The sequence below is a fragment of the Wasmannia auropunctata genome, unplaced genomic scaffold, assembly GCF_000956235.1.
Source record: "Wasmannia auropunctata unplaced genomic scaffold, wasmannia.A_1.0 LD336057.1, whole genome shotgun sequence".
Taxonomy (NCBI): domain Eukaryota; kingdom Metazoa; phylum Arthropoda; class Insecta; order Hymenoptera; family Formicidae; genus Wasmannia; species Wasmannia auropunctata.
The window spans coordinates 605019-625291 of NW_012026833.1; the positions used below are offsets into that span (position 1 = coordinate 605019).

The 20273-nt window shown below is 41.9% G+C and overlaps 3 protein-coding genes across 6 annotated transcripts; 1 reads left to right on the forward strand and 2 right to left on the reverse strand.

Moving 5' to 3' along the window:
* Window positions 1–1415: 1415 nt before the first annotated feature.
* On the reverse strand, window positions 1416–14360 carry LOC105450700 (type I inositol 3,4-bisphosphate 4-phosphatase). 4 transcript variants are annotated; one of them, XM_011690660.1, is made up of 19 exons: window positions 13858–14360; window positions 13695–13760; window positions 12619–12799; window positions 11169–11261; window positions 9368–9523; window positions 8964–9164; window positions 8397–8551; window positions 8139–8311; window positions 7602–7749; window positions 7369–7484; window positions 7210–7296; window positions 6971–7131; window positions 6673–6856; window positions 5524–6587; window positions 5121–5386; window positions 4038–4255; window positions 3627–3946; window positions 3165–3432; window positions 1416–2846 (listed from the first exon to the last, which is right to left on the reverse strand). In XM_011690660.1, exons 3-19 carry the CDS (start codon window positions 12734–12736, stop codon window positions 2714–2716), a joined length of 3861 nt encoding a protein of 1286 aa, XP_011688962.1. In that variant the 5' UTR covers window positions 12737–12799; window positions 13695–13760; window positions 13858–14360; the 3' UTR covers window positions 1416–2713. The 4 variants fall into 4 exon arrangements, with proteins under 4 accessions (XP_011688962.1, XP_011688960.1, XP_011688963.1 ...); XM_011690658.1 differs by having other exon boundaries at window positions 5121–5425; XM_011690661.1 differs by lacking the exon at window positions 11169–11261 and having other exon boundaries at window positions 5121–5425.
* A 168-nt stretch (window positions 14361–14528) lies between these two features.
* On the forward strand, window positions 14529–16393 carry LOC105450702 (39S ribosomal protein L38, mitochondrial). The gene is made up of 3 exons (XM_011690663.1): window positions 14529–14751; window positions 14844–16152; window positions 16226–16393. Exon 2 carries the CDS (start codon window positions 14915–14917, stop codon window positions 16121–16123), a length of 1209 nt encoding a protein of 402 aa, XP_011688965.1. The 5' UTR covers window positions 14529–14751; window positions 14844–14914; the 3' UTR covers window positions 16124–16152; window positions 16226–16393.
* LOC105450701 lies at window positions 16135–20144 on the reverse strand. Its single transcript, XM_011690662.1, has 10 exons — window positions 19844–20144; window positions 18866–19068; window positions 18625–18729; window positions 18197–18361; window positions 17817–18065; window positions 17421–17557; window positions 17199–17345; window positions 16745–17016; window positions 16406–16570; window positions 16135–16314 (listed from the first exon to the last, which is right to left on the reverse strand). Exons 1-10 carry the CDS (start codon window positions 19935–19937, stop codon window positions 16211–16213), a joined length of 1641 nt encoding a protein of 546 aa, XP_011688964.1. The 5' UTR covers window positions 19938–20144; the 3' UTR covers window positions 16135–16210.
* Between the last annotated feature and the right edge of the window lie 129 nt (window positions 20145–20273).

Consider the following 20273-nt stretch of genomic DNA (forward strand, 5'->3'; position numbering starts at 1 on the left):
CGAATCGACTCTTCTCGATGAGAATTCTTTGCGACACCTTATTCAGCACGACTGACGAATGGATTTTGTCGTGATTCAACGTGATTCGCGCGCGATTTATCCGATTTATCCCGATATGGCTTGAGACCAGTTTTCAGTTCGAATCGCGAAGTCACGTGCGGAGCGGGGCCGGATTGTCGCAGTGTGCTTGACCGCCTCTCGAAAGCCTACTGGCACGGCCGAAACGGTGTACGAGTTTTATATCGGCCCTTGGACAAAGGTCCGCTCGCGGACCCGGTGTGGAGCAGGTGTTCGGCAACACCAGGCCCTCGTCAGGTATATATTGTCTCGCGCGCCGCCGCCGCCGCCGCGCCGTTCGTATCCCCTACATACGCCTGTTATGCGGTCCCTACCCACTCTCATATTTCGAGATGAGTATGAGATCGTAATAGATACGTCGTGTACGAGATCGCGATATGATAAATGCGCGAGTACAGGCTGCTGGGGTAATAAGCGCGTCTGGCGAACGGGGCGAGATTTTCGGCTGAAAATTTTTATATTCTCCCGGTAAAAATTCCAGATATATGCGTTAAACCTTATATAGATCCTTCTGTAAAATTTTTGAGCTCTATTTTCGTTTAGTATTTTAGCGAATATCTCTAAAATTCTAATTCAGAGTGGGTCCTCAAATTTTGTAAAAGAATTCCCTGAAAATTCCCGAATTTTCCAGGAACTTTATTCAAAATTCCAGATAAGATTAGAGAATTTCTCAATACAGCTTTAAAATAAATTAGGCACTAAGAGTTCTAATAACGTACAGAACTTGGTGCGTGAAACAATTTAATCTTCTCATATGTGCAATAATTACATCTCCATACAAAATTTTTCGAACGTAACGAAAGATTTTATATGGAGATGTAACTACATATGTGAAGATTAAATTGTTTCACGCAACAAGTTCTGCATTATTAGTTTCTTAATGCCTGATTTATTATTTCCGGATTATCGTTTTTTAGATTAAAGAGTCTTTATATAGTATGTCAATTTTTAAATAAATTAACTTTCAATATTAATTTCGGCCTTCGATATATGGGGCCACGTTTACTTTCTAAAGGGATAAAATTGAATTTAAAAGTAGAATTCAAAAAATTTTCTTGAGTACCAGTAAAATTCCCTGAGAATCCATGATTTTCAAGGGCAAAAATGAAATTCCTTGAGAATTCCAGGTTTTCCCGATTTTTCCCGATAATACCCACCCTAAAATTAAAGTCCACATGTAGAGGATCGGATGGATAAAACTTTCTTATTTGCTTGCGATTTTCAGAACGAATAGAAAGCGCGAATCGCTGAGGAATGTGTTACGCTTTAAACGGAAGATATGGATTTTCGTTGTGTCGCCTAATCGGAGAAAATGAGAAAAGACAAATAACGGCCAGTCGGGTAAAATTAATAATTTATTGAAAACAATTGTCCAACCTGTTGGAGTCTACCGTCTATACTTATAGATATGGTAACGCGTTAGTAGATTATTCAGTTTGGGGTGATGGAGGTACGGCTACGTGTTTATGTGTTTGAATTCTTTTGTATGACAAAATGTTGGATATATTAACACGGAAATTTCCACGCACGCATAGACACGCGTTTTGTGAAAATAACATTCTCCCGTTTAAATACAATACGTCACTCGTTGCCGAATAACGTTTACACGATATCTCGCGATATCTCTTCGAAATCGATGCTAACGATGCTAAGGATTATCGGATATTCCATGAGTAATAATATGGCAGAAAAATGGCACCGAGCTAATTATTCCTGTAAAGGCGAGTAATCGATTCAACAAACACGATAAGATTCGGTTAGATATAACAGACAGCTTTTGCAATATCGCATTTTTTTTTTAATATGGTAAACGCTAAAGATCACATGCAACGCTGCGGAAATGGACTGATAACTCATGATTTATTTGTAGTCTTATGCGAAATATACTTGTGCGAAATATACCAAGCTCAGCGAGTTCAGCGTTTACGGTATCCGAGGGCGTTTACGATATTGCAAAAACTCGCCAGCAACACGCGGGTTGGAGTGAAATTGGATCAAAATTAAAAACCTGCACCATAGAAACAGCACTGAAAGAATCTCTAAAAAAATACGTTGGCGAATGGAAGCGAATCGGTAGGGGAGGTTCCATCTTAATCCGATTTACAGCCCTACAGCCCCATTACAGTACACGTAAATAATTCACCGCTTATCACTTCGCGGCACCGAGTTCGCGTTAATTCGCGTCGGCTCTACGTCGCAAATCTAGGCGATAACGCACTTAAATACTTTCGGGAGCGTAGCTCTACGGCTCTTACGCTCGAAAACGAAACGTGTAAATTTCTCATACACAACGACACAATTGTTGGTTGAATCTCAAAACGCGTAAACAAAAAAAAACCAATCTCAACAAAAAAAAAAATTAAAAAGCGAAGCTCTTTCTTTTCGTTATCATATTGCTACGTCCCTGGTTGGGGCATCGTATGCCTAACACGTGCCATTCGCGTGCCCCCAATAAATTCTCTAAAGAATTACGTCACTCGAACGCATCTCGGCGTTCAGCGTCTGTTATCCTGTTAACAAGTACTACATACTTAGCGCATACTACGGAAGTTAATCCGCGATTACACAGCCAGAGAGTCAAATTTAATTTCGTGCAATGTGTGTGCGTACGTGAACGCTGAATTGGTCTTCCACCTTAAGTCTGGGCAGAGCCGTACGTGCCGGTCGGCGGCCGGTAGAGTCTGGGCAGCGTCAGAATCTGCAAGCTGTTGAACGCGTACTTGCGCACGCCGATGTTCTTCCACGTGTTCTCCCGGCGACAGCCCTCGCTGAAACAGAACGAAGAGACATTGTTTATCAGACGATTTGAGATTAACGAGATATTCCCAATAACAATCGTTATTCCCGATAAGAGAACAGATTTTAAAACATTTAATTTTGTGAATATAATTTTCAAAATTATTCATGGTATAACAATTAAAAGATAGATATAATTTTCAGAATCGTTCATAGTCCAACAAATTATTTAGTGCATTGCAAGTGTGGAAACGATTTTGAAAAATATGATTATTGCTACTGATTTAATTCAGCTCCTCCTCAGCCCCGCCCTCAGATATTCCTTTTCTTTCTTTTTCTTTCGCGCTTACCTTCGCATACAGTCGAGAGCCCTCATGTACTCGTGTTCAGCCAGATGGTATTCCGACGACAATATATTGACTTGTTCAAGAGTGATCGCCATACCGGTCCTATCTTTCGCGCTTTTGCAGCTGGTGAATCTCAATCCGCGCATTCTTCGGCATATTTGCGAGGACAGTTGCAAGATTTCTACGTTCTTGTTGACTCTTTCCTGCACACATGTCTTCAAATTCATCATCATATCCGACAAGGTGTGGCCCAGAATCGACCTAGCGGCAACTGAAAGAAAAAGACGCACCAATTTTAGAATCTGTCGACAAGAAAAGTTTTTAACTTTAAATTAATTAAGTTTAAACAACACCAAAATCTAAAAGACGATCGAAGAAAAAATCTCATAGATTTTACATTTTCTTAGACAATGTTTCTTGGATTTTTGGATCTCTAATATATTTTAAATTTAGTTCTATACTCACAACGCGTGGATGTAGGTTCCGTCGGTAGATTCAGCTTTTTGAATCTCAAGTAATATTCGTTCAATCTATCGAAATTATCCATATTGCTTTTCTCCTGCGGCTTCGTGGTGCCGAGGCTCTCGGCTAAGGAAGCCATCTCGTTGATGCCGACGTTGAAGAACACCGGAGTCACGTTGAACGACAACGTTTGTCTCGAGGAGGGCACTAACGGCAAGAGGGAGTAAATCGCGTCCGGAACCGGGAGTATCACCGTCAGCGCGCTCCGCGATCCTACTACGCGCGGCACAGGTAGCTGAAACGTGCTGGCTTTTCCTTCGACCCTGCAAGAATAGCATTCGCACGTTTGGACGAAAATTTCTTTCTAACGTAACTCAATCGAGAAAGAACGTGATAAAAGAAAGTTCTACCTACCTGGGTTGAATGCCACATCTGGACAGAGTGAATGTGACGGTATGCGTGTCCTCGACCGCCACGGCCATGTCGCCCCACATGTCAATCTCGTCTCCGTAATAGCTAAGAAGGCCTTCGAAGGAAACCAGTGGTCCCAGAGTTGTGAGTATTAGCAGAAACATCGGGTCGGGCCGTTGGCACCACAGTTTCGCCATTATGCCGGTTACTAAGGCAGTTAGCTGAAATTTTACGGAAATTTTACAAGGTTACTCCTAGTTGTTTTCACATCTTTTTTTAAGGTTAGGTTAGACCATCTTTGAGACCTTAAAAGATATCTAAGTTTGGGATTTTTTTGTTGGTAAATAGATAATCTATTAAAAATCTATTCAGAGAACATTATTGTATATAAATAGATAACTCTAATTAAAAATCTATTTATAGGACATTATTGTATATATATAAGTAAAAAAATTTTTTTAATTTTTTTATGTCTAAAATGGCACTGGCGGAATCCCTTTTTTTCTGTAGCTTCAAATCGATGTAAAAGATTCCAGGCACACGGTTTGATCTTGAACAAAATACAAAGAATTTTCATTATCGACATATTAAAGATTAATGAAGTACGTAGGGGTTTTTTTTTAAATATTGATTTTTCTCAAAATGACAACTATTATATAAATAATGTGTATTTTTCGCCAGTACAAGTCTTTCTTAAAATAGCTGCCATTTTGAGAAAAATCAATAATTTGAAAAACCTCTATGTACTTCATTAGTCTTTAATATGTAGATAAAATGAAAATGATTCTTTGTGTTTGCTCAAGGTCAAATCGTGTACCTGGAATCCTGTATACCAATAGAAGAAAAGAGATTTCGCAAATGTAGGCCAGTGTGCAGTTTTGGACATAAAAAAATTTTTTTAAATATTTTTTTAGTTTCTTACATATGTTTCTTACATGTACAGTAATGTCTTCTAAGCAGATTTTAAATAAAGTTATCCATTTAATCACAAAATAAATCCCAAACTTTAGGTATCGTTCTAAAACCTCTACCGTTCTAAAAAGGTGGCATAACCCCTTAAGCTGAATAATATCGTGATAAGCTCACCGCTTGACTGAAGCAAACGTCCCGTCTGTACCGGACGTTGCACGCGCGCTGCGCCGTTTTCGAGTCCTCCTGCACGCGAAACACAGAGTGCGTCAGCCTTGCAGTCTTCAGCAGACCGTCCATGGCTTGCCGCAGCTTCTTCATGCTCGGCCGGAGCTCGCTCGTCCAGTCGACGATCGACGCGAAGTCTAGGCCCTCGGTGAACTTGTTCCTCTGTCCCGAATTACTTTTGATCACGCGCGTCATCGAGTCGACCGCTTGGCACACTTCATTGGAAGACGAGTTACGGTAAGTATCGGTTATCCCTAACAATGCATTACGTTGTAGGTGTTTTTACTACGTTTCTTTTCTTTTTTTTTTTCTTTTGCACAAAAGAACACATCACATTAGGCGATTCCCTTACCTTCCTTTGCCTTGGAGAGCGCCGGTTTCTCCATTCCCGGGCTCGACTCCTCCAGCAATTTGTTCGACTCCTCGCATTTGATGCCGTTTTTCGGCTGAATGGTCACGACCTCGACGTTGTGCCGATTGCTCGGCAGGCAGCCCTTCAAGCTCTGCGATCTGCCCAGGCTACCCTTGTTACGCAACCGCACGGCCGGACTGCTGCATCTGCCGCAGAGAAACTTGACCTTCGACACGAGGCACATAACGCTCGCCTCGATGTTCAACTGAGTGAGATCCCACGGCTCCGGCTCGTCCGTGGGTTTGTAATAATTCGCGGATGGCGAATTGCACATCTTCTGGGTGTCCAAGAAACGCTTGCACGGATCGGTGTCGTTCCTCAAGTCTTCCTTCTCGTCGTCGTAGCCCTCCTTCTTCTCGCTGTCGTGATTTCGCTGAACATTCTCGCCGGTTTCCGCCTCCGTCTGCTTGGGATCGTCCTCCACGTCCGGGAATATCACGAAATTCTCTTCCGCGATGTCGCCCTCGCCGGTGTTACTGTTGGGCGCCTCGTTTCTAGAGTACGCGAGGGAGGCGTACTCCCCGTTCCTGATGCCGTTCTTCGACCAGATGTCCTGCACGCACTCGGGAGTGTCGGGCGTGACGAAGTCGTCGAAATCGGGGCTCCTCAAGTCGAAGTTCAATTGCTGCGTGATCCGTTTGAACGGCGACAGGGATTGATTGACCTTAAAGTCCAGCGTCAGAGTGTCGTCCGAGGACGTGGTTGAGTTATCCTGGACTTTCGCGACTTTGTACTCTTCCAGAAACGTTAAAGCCTCCTCCACCAAGCCGGGATCCCAGAGACTGAGCAAGATCCTGGTCTTCGTGATCATGTCCTCGCATATCGGTAGCATGCCACTCGTCTGCTTCTCCTTGGCGAGTTTCATCAAGGATCTCATTGCCTCTACAACGTCCCGGCGTAGTTGCTTGATCGCCTGGATCGCGTCGTGCGCCATCGTAATTTTGGATGTTCCCTGATACAGCTGATTACTTCGCATGGGCGACTCCTTCAGTGCCTGCACCAATCTGCAAATGAAAAATGCAATTTATTAAAATCCGTAAGTGTATTTTACATTTACTTTGACGATTAAAGCGTACACCATGTGTATACCTTATGAGTCCGCCGTTTTTGCTTTTATGGGAATGAGCCGTGAACGCTCCTACGCTAATAAAATCGTAAAACCCACACTTGTTCAACGTGTCGTTGTGGACCCACATTCGTTGAAGGTGTAAATTCAAAGGCGCAAATTCGAGAGTGCGGTCGTTCTTACGCGACGACTGCTTGAAATAACTCCCTGAAATTCGAATAACCAAACGTTAGAGTATTAGTTTTTAGAGACGGGCTATGGAGCGCGTTTTTTTTTTCACGGATACGTTAAATTATTTATTACGAAATCGTGGATACTTACCTTTGTAGGCGGCTAAGTTTTCTTTGGCTTGGGAATACAAATGTAACAAGTGAAGATGGCGATCGAGCAATTCGATTTGCTTCGTATGCCAAGGCTCCCTCAGCTCTCCCATTCCAGCTACCTCTTGTAACAATTCTTTCTCCTCTTGTATCCAAATACCCCTGCAATTTGTCGCTAAATTATTTCACCATTCAGTTTTTTCGCACTTTCACCGCAAGACGAGATGAAATATTACTCACAGCAAATGTTGCGGAAATTGAAAACAGAGTTTACTCTCGGCCATAATCTCATGCACGCATATATCACCCCCTAATCCAGAGTGGAATCTGCGACAATTACATTTAGATGATTGTTATAAAATGCATCGATTGGGTCGTTTCGTTGGTGTAGAAGCTTACCTGTAAGTCTGCACGAATGGATTTGCAAAGAGAAGTTTTAACTGGCCTTGATGCGGGAACTTAATTTTCGTCCCTAATCTCGGAGGTAACGATTGCGAGCGTCTGTGCGAAGGCAGCTAAAAAATGTATTACAGTTCGATAAGAATGAAACGTTTCTCTATAAGCGATAAGATTAAAAATCAAGATTAAACGGTAAGACAAAACTTGTTTGAAAACACTGATTCATTTATTACCTGTTGTTGATTATTACTGTTGTACACTGCATTTCGCGACGGCGTACTCTCTGTGCTATTCCCTTTATCCTCGGCTTCCAGATTCCACACGTTAATTGTTAAAAATCCGACTGTCGTTGTTTTCGCTGACTTTAATGGTATCCTTAATCTAAAAGAATCAAAGGAAGACAGATGAAACAACAAAATCAAATTAATTAAATAATTCGATAGTTTCGCATTTGATCGAAGAAAGTTATATTTTCTTAAACTATATAAAATTTTCAAAAAACATAGTTACATTTTAAATTCGAAAGTTTTATATTTTGTTACAAAATTTTCAATTTTATTTAACCCTAATCTAAAAGAATCAAAGAAAAACAGATGAAACAACAAAATTAAATTAATTAAATAAGTTGATAGTTTCGCATTTAATCGAAGAAAGTTACATTTTCTTAAAATATATAATTACATTTTAAATTTGAGTTTTTTTTTGTTGCAAAATTTTCAATTTTATTTAATATTTAATAACATCTACATTATATATATATATAGAATTACCTAGGAGTGTCTTGCACTGTGCTAAATGTCACTATCGCGCTTCCTATTGGAGTTGCGGTCTGGCTGACTCTTTCTCTGACGTCGTATGCGGTTATCCTAATTTTCGTTTCAGTGGTTAACCCGTCGCTGGCTCGAAAGCTTACCGTAGTTAAGAAATTCGGATTACTACTTTGCTGAAACAAGATCGACGAAGAAACTCTTATAGAACTGCGCACCTTGAACGAGATAAACAATTCTTGAGAATTTTTCGTTGGTTACCTCTATGACTTCGGTTCGTGCGTACTTAATCCAAGTTTTGGAAGATTTTGCCTGTACATCTATCTCTAAAACGGGAGTGGGCGGTCGGCCGTGCCCATCGCACAACAGATTGTCGCAGGCTAACGATACCTCGCACATTGGTACTTCCGCCGGATCTGAGAAAACAAAGCATAAAATCAGTGGCGCCGAATTTTACTTGTCACGCTTCATGCATCATAAAGTGTTAACAGCGATCCACAATTGCTTTTCACAAAATACAGCTTTGCTACGAATATTAATACAACTTTGTAAACGAATAATAAAGTTATATTTCCAAAAAGCATGCATTGACATTTTGTTAAGAATTTATTGCAATAAATTGATCCTGCATTAATTAGCTTCAAAAATTCAATATTAAATTCATCAAGTAAATCTCGCGTTCAATTTTTATTAAATTCTGCTAAATATTAGTCTATAAGATTAAAAAACAATTTACAACAATCAACGCGCTGAAGAACGCGCGAATAAAATTGTGCGCTCCGCAACAACGAAAGAGCTTTCAGTTTTGCGAATACAAAGCATTCGCACCTGTGAAGGTCCCGCGCTGCAGCCGCAACATCTGTATGTCGGTGTCGTGCTTGTGCCCGCTGAAGGCCTCGATACGCTGCCGCAGCGACAGCAATTGGCTCCGCATGCACTCGTAGCTGGCCAGCTGCAGCGCCTGCAACCAACTGTCCCGTTCCTCGGCCGTGTTCGCGCCCAACTGTTGAAACAAGCCTCCGTCGAAAACTGCAAACATTTTTCCTCTCTGTGCTTTTGGACGTCGCCACGCGCGCTACGTGAGAGCGGGGGGCAGACGTGCATGCACACGCGGATGACGTCGACGGCGACGACGACGACGGATGTGTGTCGTCAATGCACCGATGCGGCAAGGAGAAGGAAGAGAGGGAAAGAGGGAGATTAGCAGAAGGTGTACAGATGGTGATACTTGCCTATGCTGAATCCGTAAGGAACGTGATTGCTGGACGGATCCACGCGGACCGTGCACTGCTCCAGTATGATCACCCCCAGCGGCTCCGACCACTGCTCCCGCGATTTGAAATAGAACAGAAGGTTGCCTCGCAGTCTGCACCATCGTTCGAGACTTACTGCACAAGAGAAGCGGCGGCGACTGTTAAGCGCGACTGTTCATACGTACATCGGGCACATTTTCCATTTAGAGAGGGGAGGCTTCGGTGCACGATAACAAGCGGCAGAAGAAGAGACGAGGGAGAGGAGGACGATACTCGCGTTGTTCAGTCCCTTGCGAACACATGGCGATTAGCAATGATAAACAGGCTTTCCGAAAGAGCGTATTAGTCGCAGTGAGACAGCCGTTAATAATAATAATTGCAAATGAGAATTCTCTAATTATTTAAGATCTGCTGCAGCAATCAGACTTAAGTTTACCACTGCCTGTGAATACTGGCATCGAGACAATATTCTTCTGCGAGATCATCTTTTTTTCTTTCTTTCTTTCAGCCTTGTGTTCACGGAACTAAAAGTCGCTTCGGCATCTCGGAAAAAAAAAAATTGATCAATCGCATTAGTCAATTGGACAATTGAATTGATCAAATATAATCACATTTGTTAATTCTTTTTCCGTCCGAGATCTCGGAGCAATTTCCTGCAACATCGTCGACAAGACTTTATACTTTTTAATACTTTTAACGTACACGTGGCGCTATCGATTTTAGAGATGTGCCCTTACGAGAATGAGTTTCCTCGTGAGACCAATTTGCCCTTATCATTACGTCATTACGTCATTGCGTCCTTGATCTCTCCCCTTCTCATCCTCTTTCGTTAAGATCGATGCGCTCTCGAACTAGGGTATTTACAAAATACGAGAACTCAAAGCAAGATTCTTATATGCTGCAACGATATAAATGTAAAATGCACACACATATATTTTATGTTTCATGCTTCCAACTTATCCTCTTAAAATTTAAAGCGCTGCGTGTCCCGTGGCGTGAATATTTGCAAATTAAATTGAGATTTTCTATGATTTTTCATCATTTTAGAGTTTCTATCACACACAACATGCGAAGCATTCCGTTTCACATGCCATTCACTCTCGATTCACCAAAAGCTTCGTAATTTATTGAGCAAATTTGACACTTCATTAACATCTTTAACAAAAAAAACAATTGTACCATCTATATATTTAAATATTTAGCTGTTTAGATATTTACTGCTGATATAACAACTTAAATAAATGTAAACCAAGTATAAGACAAATTACAAAATATCAAACTGTGAGAATTTATTAAGTAGATCTTTCGCTTTTATTCTAATAAATCGAGAGTCAAGAGCTCAGTGACAAGCACATTGCATGCAAACATCACATATTAGGTAGCAAAAAAGCCAAATTAGTAAGCATTTTCAGTGGAAAGATTAGCTCGGACATATTAAATAGAGAGCGAGAGAACAGAGATGTTGAAATTTTGAGCTGAAATTTTCGATATCCCGTTCATTCGTTAGATCATCCAATTTTCCTCCATCCAATCTTCGTTTCAATATGCGACCGATTAAAACGCGAGATTAATCTCACTGAAGCGTGCGTCGAATCACTCTTGCAGGTGTCTTTTATAGGTAAGCGACGAAGGAAACGCGTCCCCGCACACGTTAATCAAGATTAGTCGGGCCAGTCAAAGAGCGTGTTAATCACGTTAAAAACTGTGATGTGGGAGCGTGAGATGGATTCCAATTATATGTATATCGTATTACAGCAAAATGCACTCGGGCGAATTGTACCTTTGCTCGCGCCGGCGGTAACGCAATTGAGATCTCGTAGGCTCTTATGCGATCTTCCTTTCTGATTTTTGTTCTCGGGTTTTTTACCTGTACCTGAAAATTGCACGAGAGATTGCTGATTGCAGCCGCCACAACGACATCCTAAGGTAAAAGGGGCAAGGAGAAAGAGCAGCGAGTTGTGCTGTTAATTTAACTGTCGCGATTATGCCAGGGCGTATCGATTTATGGCTCGATCTCGCGTGGGAACGAAACGCGTGGATCCGCGGACCTCTCTTTGTTATCAGTTTATTAATATCCCGTTGAATGATTATTCTTATCACCTGTATGATAATTACATGAAAAGAAGCGATAAAGCATCTTATTTTTATACGGCCATATAAATTGTCCGTATTCTATTTTTTTGCAATCTTTGATGATGTCAGAAATTATCTCACAAGCGAGGTCGTTTGACGGAGTTTCATTCTGCTTCACTGGAATATTAAATGTTAAATCGTCATTGTTTCAGTAACTTTTTTTTTATTCTGAGTTACTTTAGTATTAAGTAGGGCAAATAAACTCTGGATAATATACTGCAGTTTAACCGAATATACTCCGTTCTATTCTTGATATCTTCGCGAAGTTTCTGATGCTGACGTCATTCAACGTATCACAAAACAAATATTCCGCTTCGTGCAAAGCCATGCCGAAAGGGATAGAGAGAGAGAGAGAGAGGTGGGCTAAATTATCGAAGTCCCTCTCTCCGCTGCTATCGCCGGCTATCGAATGACTCAAATGGAGAACGTTTCATATGGGGGCCGATAAATCCTATTTCGTGCAACATATGTCCCGTAACATCTAATAAATCATCGCCAAGGTTATATGAGCATAAATATCAAATCATTTCCAATTAACAAATGTAAAAAGACTTCGAAAACGTTAAGGCAAACAAGTGACTGAACATATATCTATATCAGAACACGTACACAAAAGCTTATTTTTAAATGCTTTTCTTCATAATATTATAATTTAATTGTAATCTTCAAATATATAAATAAATCTTTAAATATATTTTTACAGTAAAATGTTAATATTATAATACAAAAAGCATTTGAGATTAATAAATTTTGTGTACGTGTTCAAATATAGATACATGTTCAGTCATTGATACGTTTACCTTACAAATCTCTTGTTTTTTTTTTTTTACTAAAAACAAAGCTGGACCAAACGCAGCCATTATTTTATTTTTCCTACTCGTAACACGTTCAACGATCCGAATGGCATAACTTTCTACGGCTCTACGTCAAACGGCAAACGAAGGATTTTTGTAAGTTTATCGTCAAGCCTCAAGAACAACGGTAAACAAGGGGATAATCATGCATCCGTACATTCCGTACAAGATATATAAAGTCTATAATTTGAAGAGCTACTCATTGCGCGCTCGGTGCGAATCGCTCGGTTTCCGGGAACTCACTTTCCGTCCTGCGAAAGAAGCCCTCTTGCCGCTCTCTCACGTACAGGATACCCTCCTTCTCGAATTTCTGCGAAGGCTGCGTAGCCAGTGTCAATAGCTCCTGCTTATTGAATCTCATCTTGCGCGGGCAATCAAGCCGACATATTTACAGTCTCCGTTGCTTACTTGTCTCTTATATATACTGGAAGTCAAAACATGCAAAAGCCTTTTAAAAAAAAGATCATGTTGCTGCAGCCTGTTCGAATCTCTCGCAACACACGCACTGGTTGCGTGCAATCTTGAGCTTTTCTTCTTTAATTCTTTTAAATTCTGTAAAGGTAAACGTACCAGTGGCTGAACATGTATCTATATCTGAACACGTACACAACATTTATCAATCTCAAATACTTTTTTTTATCATAATATCAAAATTTAATTGTAAAAATATTTAAAGATTAAATTATAATATGAAAAAAATCATTTAAAAATAAATCTTTGTGTACTTGTTCAGCTACAGATACACGTTCAGCCACTGGTACGTTTACCTTACTAATTTTTGTTTTTGAATTTAATTTACAAATGTAAATACGATGAAGAGCTGATTCCTTACGTTTGGGACACATCTTAAGACCGGTCTACAATTGCGTAAGCATAGTTGCAAATAGTTGTAGTTGTAAGAATATACCAATCACAATCGAATTTAAGAAGAATATTCGACTGTAATTCGTCGGTTCTTACAACTACAATTACTTACAACAACACTTACGTAATTGTAGACCAGGCTTTATATTGCCCACTTACAACACTGCTTACAACAGTTAAGGAGAACTGTTTAACTGTCAAAAATATATGACCTAAACATTTCACTGCAAGTATATTTCTACAATCGAGCCAGGAGAGCTTCGATAAGCACTCTCACTTTCGATTAAGTTAGTCAATCAAGAAGGTATATCTTGAGTTATAATCAGGGGACAATCGTCAGTTCTTTCGTGGAAAATGGGAGTTTACAGAGAGAGAGAGAGAGAGAGAGAGAGAGAGAGAGAGAGACAGAGAGTGAGAGAGAGAGGCAGAGAGGAGGGAGAAACGTAATTACGTACCATTTTTACAGATGGATCGCTGCTGGCGGTTCCTCTCGCTGCTGCCATCGGCATTGTGGCGCGGGTCTAAAAGATCAAAAACACTGCTAGTAGAAGAGGAGGAGACACGGCACGGCGGCCGCGGCGGGGCATCGAGAGATCTCTATTCGCTTGACACACTCACTGCCGACGACGCTCGCTCAGGACGTCGAATGATGAATTCAGTGGCGACAGTGGGAATCCAGGGGATCCAGGAGGCACGCGTCGTCCGTTCTCGCGATCCGCATCGGGGAAATCCCTGTCAAAAATCAGACGTGTCCCGCGCCGCCGTTCCCCGCGCAGGGCAGCTCATTCCCGTCGTCGCGCTATCGGTGCGGATCAATCTCGTGCCGACGACGGGACGCACGTGCGACATGGAGAACGGAGATGTTGGGCGAATCTCGTCGTCGGTCGGTCGTCGGCGCGTCGTCGTTAACGTTGGAAACTCGCGCGCGGCGCGGCGACGTTTCGACACTTTCTCAACGCATCGCGGGCGGGACGCGGAGGCGCGGAGCGCGAGAGGCAAACATAGCGGTCGGCGGGCGATGCGACAGAACGACGGACATCGCCGCGGCGGCGACACCGAGAGGCGATCCGGGAAGCGATAAGAACAACCGTGCGCGCCGCCGGGTCACCGCGATTGGGTGGTCTACTGGTCTGAGCCGTCTAAGTGGTCTCGAGACTCTCGAGCTCTCGAGTCTCCCCTTCGTCGCTTTTCCGGCACGCTGGCGCCATCCGCCGGCCGATCGCCGAAGTCCCTGACCGACAGGTCGCGAATACCGATTACCGATAATGCAGTACTCTAGTTTAGCAGTTCGAGAAACGAGCAACCGCGACCAAATCGGTCCTCATGTGATTCTAACCTGATCGTTCTGCAAGGTCCAGAGCAAGACTGTGGTGAAATAACAGTAAGAATAGGTTGACAGTTTTCCAAACGCCCTTCAGCCAAAGGGAATTCCCAGGAAAGGTCCGGTCTAACAGATCCTGTTGTGTAACCCAAAGGACAGGTCAAAGTCTCTTCACCTGAAGGATACTCAAGGTAGACACTCCAGATTCTCCTCACCCGAAGGGACACTCGAAGGTCCCGATCTCTAGTCTCTTCTAGATTTTCACCGACGCTAATAATTTCAGAATGTATCACTGAGCCCTTTGCTCTCGCGTACGAAGTACAAGTGCATGTACATCTGTCGCGAGCGACCGACATGTCCGTCAAGCTCTTGCGCTGCCTCGCCGGCGGTCTTCTCGTTCCGAGGGGTCAGCATGTCCGTCACGGCCATCGGATGCGGGGGAAACCGCCGACGATCGCCCGCACCCTGCGGCAGCGTCTCGACGAGCTCAACCGCGTGGACCCGACGTTGAGCTTCAAGGTGAACATCGGCTACCCGGTGGCCAGGGTCGCCAGACGCGCGATAACGAGCGCCTGGACGAGCGAGATCGTGGCGCGGCGGAACAACGCCGAGCTCGAGAGGTCGTCGCGCACCCGGCAGCTGCTGGTGGATCTGCGGCAGGTGAGGGAGGACTGGCTGCAAATCGACGGGACCTCCCACATTCACAGGCTGGCCAAGCACTACGGCGTCTACGACGATCTGTACGGCGACGCTTACTTCATGCCGGTGGTGCCGCTGAGCGTGAGCTACGACCTGCCGGACGACCGGCTGGTGAGGGTCCACACCGGTAACGTGATCAAGCCGAGCGCGGCCTCCAGGGCGCCCGACGTGACGTACAGCGCGGAGGACGGGTCGCTGTGGACCCTGATAATGAGCACGCCGGACGGCAACCTGACCAGCCCGGAGCACGAGTACTGCCACTGGTTCGTCGGCAATATTCCCGAAAGTCGGCTGAAGGAGGGCGAGGAGCTGGTGGACTATCTGCAACCGGTGGCGCCGCACGGCATCGGATACTGCAGATACATCTTCGTGCTCTACAAGCAGGAGGGTCGCGTAGATTTCTCGGAGTACAAGAGAGCCAAGCCCTGCTCGAATCTGGAGGAGCGTAACTGGCGAACGCTGGACTTCTACAGGAAGTATCAGGATCAACTGACGCCCGCCGGTTTGGCGTTCTTCCAGTCGGACTGGGAGCCCTCGCTCAAGGAGTTCTATCACAACACGCTGAAGACGAGGATGCCGATGTTCCGATACGATTTCCCGAAACCGTGCATAAAGAACCAAGTGTTGTTCCCTCTGAGGGAGCCCTTCAATACCTATCTGGACAAGTACCGCGATCCCAAACAGATAACGAAGGAATTTTTCTTGAGAAAAATGAAGAAGGTGCATCCCTTCGACGGGCCGGAGCCGCCGAGGAAGTTCCCGCTGGCCCATCCCAATAGAACGTACAGACCTACCTGGCTGAAATTCGAGATAATAAAGAAGCGGCTGGGATACGGTCGTGTCAACGACCTCAACGAATACTAGATTCACACCAATTGATAATGCAGCGTATTGTAATTGATAAATCAAAGTTGTTTTCAAACGTTGCATTTTTTCTTGTGGCATGACAAGCTATTCCGGTTTCAGGTGTGCCTCCAGAATCTGCCTGCTCTGATACTTGATGTCTGCTCGCGACGGAACAGTAGCGTCGACTATCTCGTGTTCGACCATTAGCCCTGTAAAATCATATGGCTTGTAACGGAGAGCGTCGATAAAACTATCGATGTTTTACAAAAAAAAAAAAGCAAGAAGGAAGAGACACTTTACTAATTTCTTCCTCTTCACCGGTCCCGAATATCAAACCGGAATTATAATTCGATACGTAGGTGTGATAGAGATCCCGGGCTTCGTCTTCCTTCTGCTCGAGATCGAAATTGCTGATACCGAAGAGAATGTTTATTTTTCGGCTGACCTTTGACAGCAGCGTTAAAACTGTAAAGACCGATGAACCACGGTAAAATAATTATTTTCCTATCATAATTTTTAACTTAATGTTTTGAGGAACAGAAAAAGATTTAAATCCATCGTATATAAATCATTTATAGTTAATTATATAATTATATAAATTATCTAATGACTATGTTAATAATTATAATTTTTCTTTACCATCGGTGTCCATTCCTTCGATCTCCGCCAGCACGTCTTCTGTATCTTCTTTATCGTTGAATATCGTCGTTTCTCTCTTATTCTCTTTGACCTTCCTCACTCCTTTGCCGCTATATTTCATGCAAAGCAACATCGTGTTCATACTCTGTAAGGCCGCTCTGATATTCGTGAGCAATTCGCCATGATCCTTTATCTGTTCCTTCGTGTCCTTCTCACGTTTCTTCTCGATTTCGATTTGTTCCAATATATCTTGCATACCGTTTGTCTTGTACCTTACAGATTTTTAAATGATCATTGAATTCGTACTTAATGAGATAAAAAAACATATGCCTATAGATAGTAAAATATCAATAATTAATTGTATTTTACTATATAATTTCTTTATAATATTTTAATTTTGATTTCTTTATAATATTATTAGTACGCTCAATGTTATCTTATAGCAACTATTTACTGTTCTGTTGCAATTTTCGTGGAATACTTGAGACCCTCGAGAACTTGTAAAGCCTGATTCTTTTTGTTCAATAAAGCGTCGCGATTCTTTATATTGACGTCTAATCGCGCCAGCAAAGCTGTCCTGTGCTCGGATTGATTTTCAAGCCTGATCACGAGAACGAAATATTTTATAGCGATTTTAGATATTATAAAATAATACACGAAGCTCAAAATAGAATACCTCGATAGCAGGTCATGATACGAACGCACGAGTAGAGATTCTTTCACTTCGGTGCAGATACCTTCCAACTGTGTTAACTGATTTTCGAACGTTTTGTTGAACACGTCGGTATCTTTTTTCGCAAAAATGTGAACGCTCTGTAAAATGTAAATTATAAATAAGAAAATACTTGAATGAATTTCTTCATCGTACAAAAATCCATCATTGAAAAGTAGAGCTCCTCAAAACTTTATTTAGAAGCTGCAAACAGCAGGTATGAGGCTGCATAAATTCTTCAATTAACTTAAATATTTTTTGTCCAAATTTTATTGTAGATATCACTTTTTTCAATATCATTTTTTTTTCAATTCTTTCACAGAGAGAACAGCACAGTTTGATCTCATTTGTATTACTCACCTCAACGCGCACTAATGACTGCGCGTAGGCCCACAGATCCTTCACCTGATACTGCACCGTGCTCAACATTTGCTCCCTGATTTTCATATTACGCCAGACGACGCGAGACATTCGTTTGTACTTCTGCCTGACGTCGTCCAGATTCTCCGCTGCCAGCTGGCCCATCACCGTCACCTTCAGCATCTCTTTGCATTGGGAGGATTGATCCTTCTTCAAAATGTTCAACAGGGTATCGAAGAATATCGCGTCCTACAAAAGATTTCGCGGGAGCAAGGAATGATGCGGCCGCGCGAAGGAACATCGAATTAGATTCCTCTGTGTTTTTGAGACACAAATACTGGCCTTCGAAACTTAATAACGTGACGATCAAAGATCTTTACCTTCTTCAGGATACTTAGCATCGACCAGTACGTGGAATGTATGTCTTTTGCCGCGTTATACTTCGCGATGGATCGCTGTAATTGCGCTACCAATCGTTGCTGCTCGCAGTTCGGCAGGTACTCGCTTTGCTCCTCGAGTTCGATCGAAAGAACGTCGTGCTCCAGCTTGTCATTCAGCGAACGAGCAAATCTTTACTCTCTATGGCTCAAAGTTAGCGCAAAAACGTGTATACGAAGCTTAATATTACATACTGAGTACACAAAGAACGTCATATTATCATTGCGGTATATTAATACTCATCTTCTAATAGGCTTGATCTTATATACAAAAATTTTATAACATACTAAATACGCGTAGCTACTTTGCTAGTGATTATTATTCCTACCGCGTAAATATTTTACATTTGTTATGCCGCTTAAGGTTCTACCTGTAATTCGACACCTCCCTTCAATCTTTTCTTTCTCTCATAGTAGAGCTTGTCCAAGAGTCGACGTTTCAAATTGCAATCTTGATACACCGCCGCATAAATTTCCTATACGAGACAAGACTTTCGCACTACAGCGTATTCCAGAATTATATAAATATTTGTGTTTTTTTTTTTCATCGCGAGAAATACGAATCATTTCTTTTTTAAAGAATTCGAAGGCAATATTGGTGTTTATTCTTACGGATGGTTTCAGGTGACTGAACGCCAAGTAAAATCTTTTATAATCGGCCTGCAGCGATCGGAGGATATGTTGTTTACCGTCGTCGCGGAGATCATTGACAATTTCGCGATGTCTCTCAACATCTACTTCCAGGGACGCGACCTTCCTTGACACTATCGATTTCAATCTCGTTGCTTGCGACAGCTGCAGCCTCTTGTCGCGTGCTATCGAAATACAATCCAGGTATAATTACGTACCCAGTAAATAAAAATTAATCCAAATAAATTGAAAATTGCAATTCATTTTAATTTATCCGAATTGACGCTTAGAGTCCGGAGATACATTCATGTCCCTATTATTTTTGGATTGAAATACAAAATGAGCTATTTATCATGTTAATTCGGACGTATTCGTGTCTGTATTACAATTATTACATTATTTTTGAATTCAAATAAATTGAAATACGAAATTAGCTATTCGATCATTATATTGAATTCTAATGTATTCATGTCCATATTATATTATTTTTGGATTCAAATGGATTCGAAAAATCAGAAGCGTCAGTTTGGAAATATCGAAATGAATTCATTTCTATCCATTTTAATTTATTTCGTTGGCTGGGTAGAATCTATATTCTTTATTGAGCTACTTCAAAAAGAATGTTATCTCAGAAATATCCAAACTCTTGCGCACTTGTTTTATCTTATCTATATGTCTAAAAAAAACTTCTATTCCAGCTATATATTGATATAGAAATAGTAACATCACAAATATAACTTTATCTGTAAAAACGTATTCTCAAATATCGTATAAGTTAATATTATATCTATTCTAAAAGTAAAATATGGCTGTTACTGCTGTTATATTAATTTAAGATAAATCCTATTCTAGACGTATCTATTTCTCTATCTAATTAGAGTTGAAAGTAGAGCGGATATCTATCCCAATTTGCGTAGACAGTAGATAATTATGCTTGATTAATTTTGAACAATGCTTAACCATGCAACTTGAGAATTCCACGATATCGACTTATTTTGTCCCTGACAAGCCATGTCTCCACTTGCATCTCCTTAGGAGCTTTCGCACGACCCATTTTCCCGACGTTCCGCGGCCCTTGATGGATTGCAGCATCGAGTATTAAACATCACGTGACAGGCAAACGAGAAAATTGTCATTATCCGATTAACTGCGCGGCTGCATTCCAGTTATTATGGCAACGAGAGCGGTAACTATGCCATTAACAATAAAACACGTTTTGAAACGCTCGTTTAGAAAACGGCGTCATGCGCTTCGAGATATATATATCACTGAGAAAAAAAATTACTTAAAACAAATAAATATGTTTCAGGTACCCCTCAAAGAAATAATTTTCTTGAAGCAAGTAAAATTTTTTATTTTAAGTAAAAGTGTTTACACTGAGAAAAAAAAT

Coding starts and splice junctions, on each gene's coding strand:
- LOC105450701 (XM_011690662.1), bottom strand. CDS start 19,937: ATGGGTCGTGCGAAAGCTCCTAAGGAGATGCAAGTGGAGACATGGCTT. Junction 18,730..18,865: donor TCAGTCACCTGAAACCATCC/GTAAGAATAAAC, acceptor TGTCTCGTATAG/GAAATTTATGCGGCGGTGTA. Junction 17,346..17,420: donor TATCATGACCTGCTATCGAG/GTATTCTATTTT, acceptor TCTCGTGATCAG/GCTTGAAAATCAATCCGAGC.
- LOC105450702 (XM_011690663.1), top strand. CDS start 14,915: ATGTCCGTCAAGCTCTTGCGCTGCCTCGCCGGCGGTCTTCTCGTTCCG.
- LOC105450700 (XM_011690658.1), bottom strand. CDS start 12,736: ATGAGATTCAATAAGCAGGAGCTATTGACACTGGCTACGCAGCCTTCG. Junction 8,312..8,396: donor CACGAACCGAAGTCATAGAG/GTAACCAACGAA, acceptor ATCTTGTTTCAG/CAAAGTAGTAATCCGAATTT. Junction 6,588..6,672: donor AAAAACGGCGGACTCATAAG/GTATACACATGG, acceptor TTTCATTTGCAG/ATTGGTGCAGGCACTGAAGG.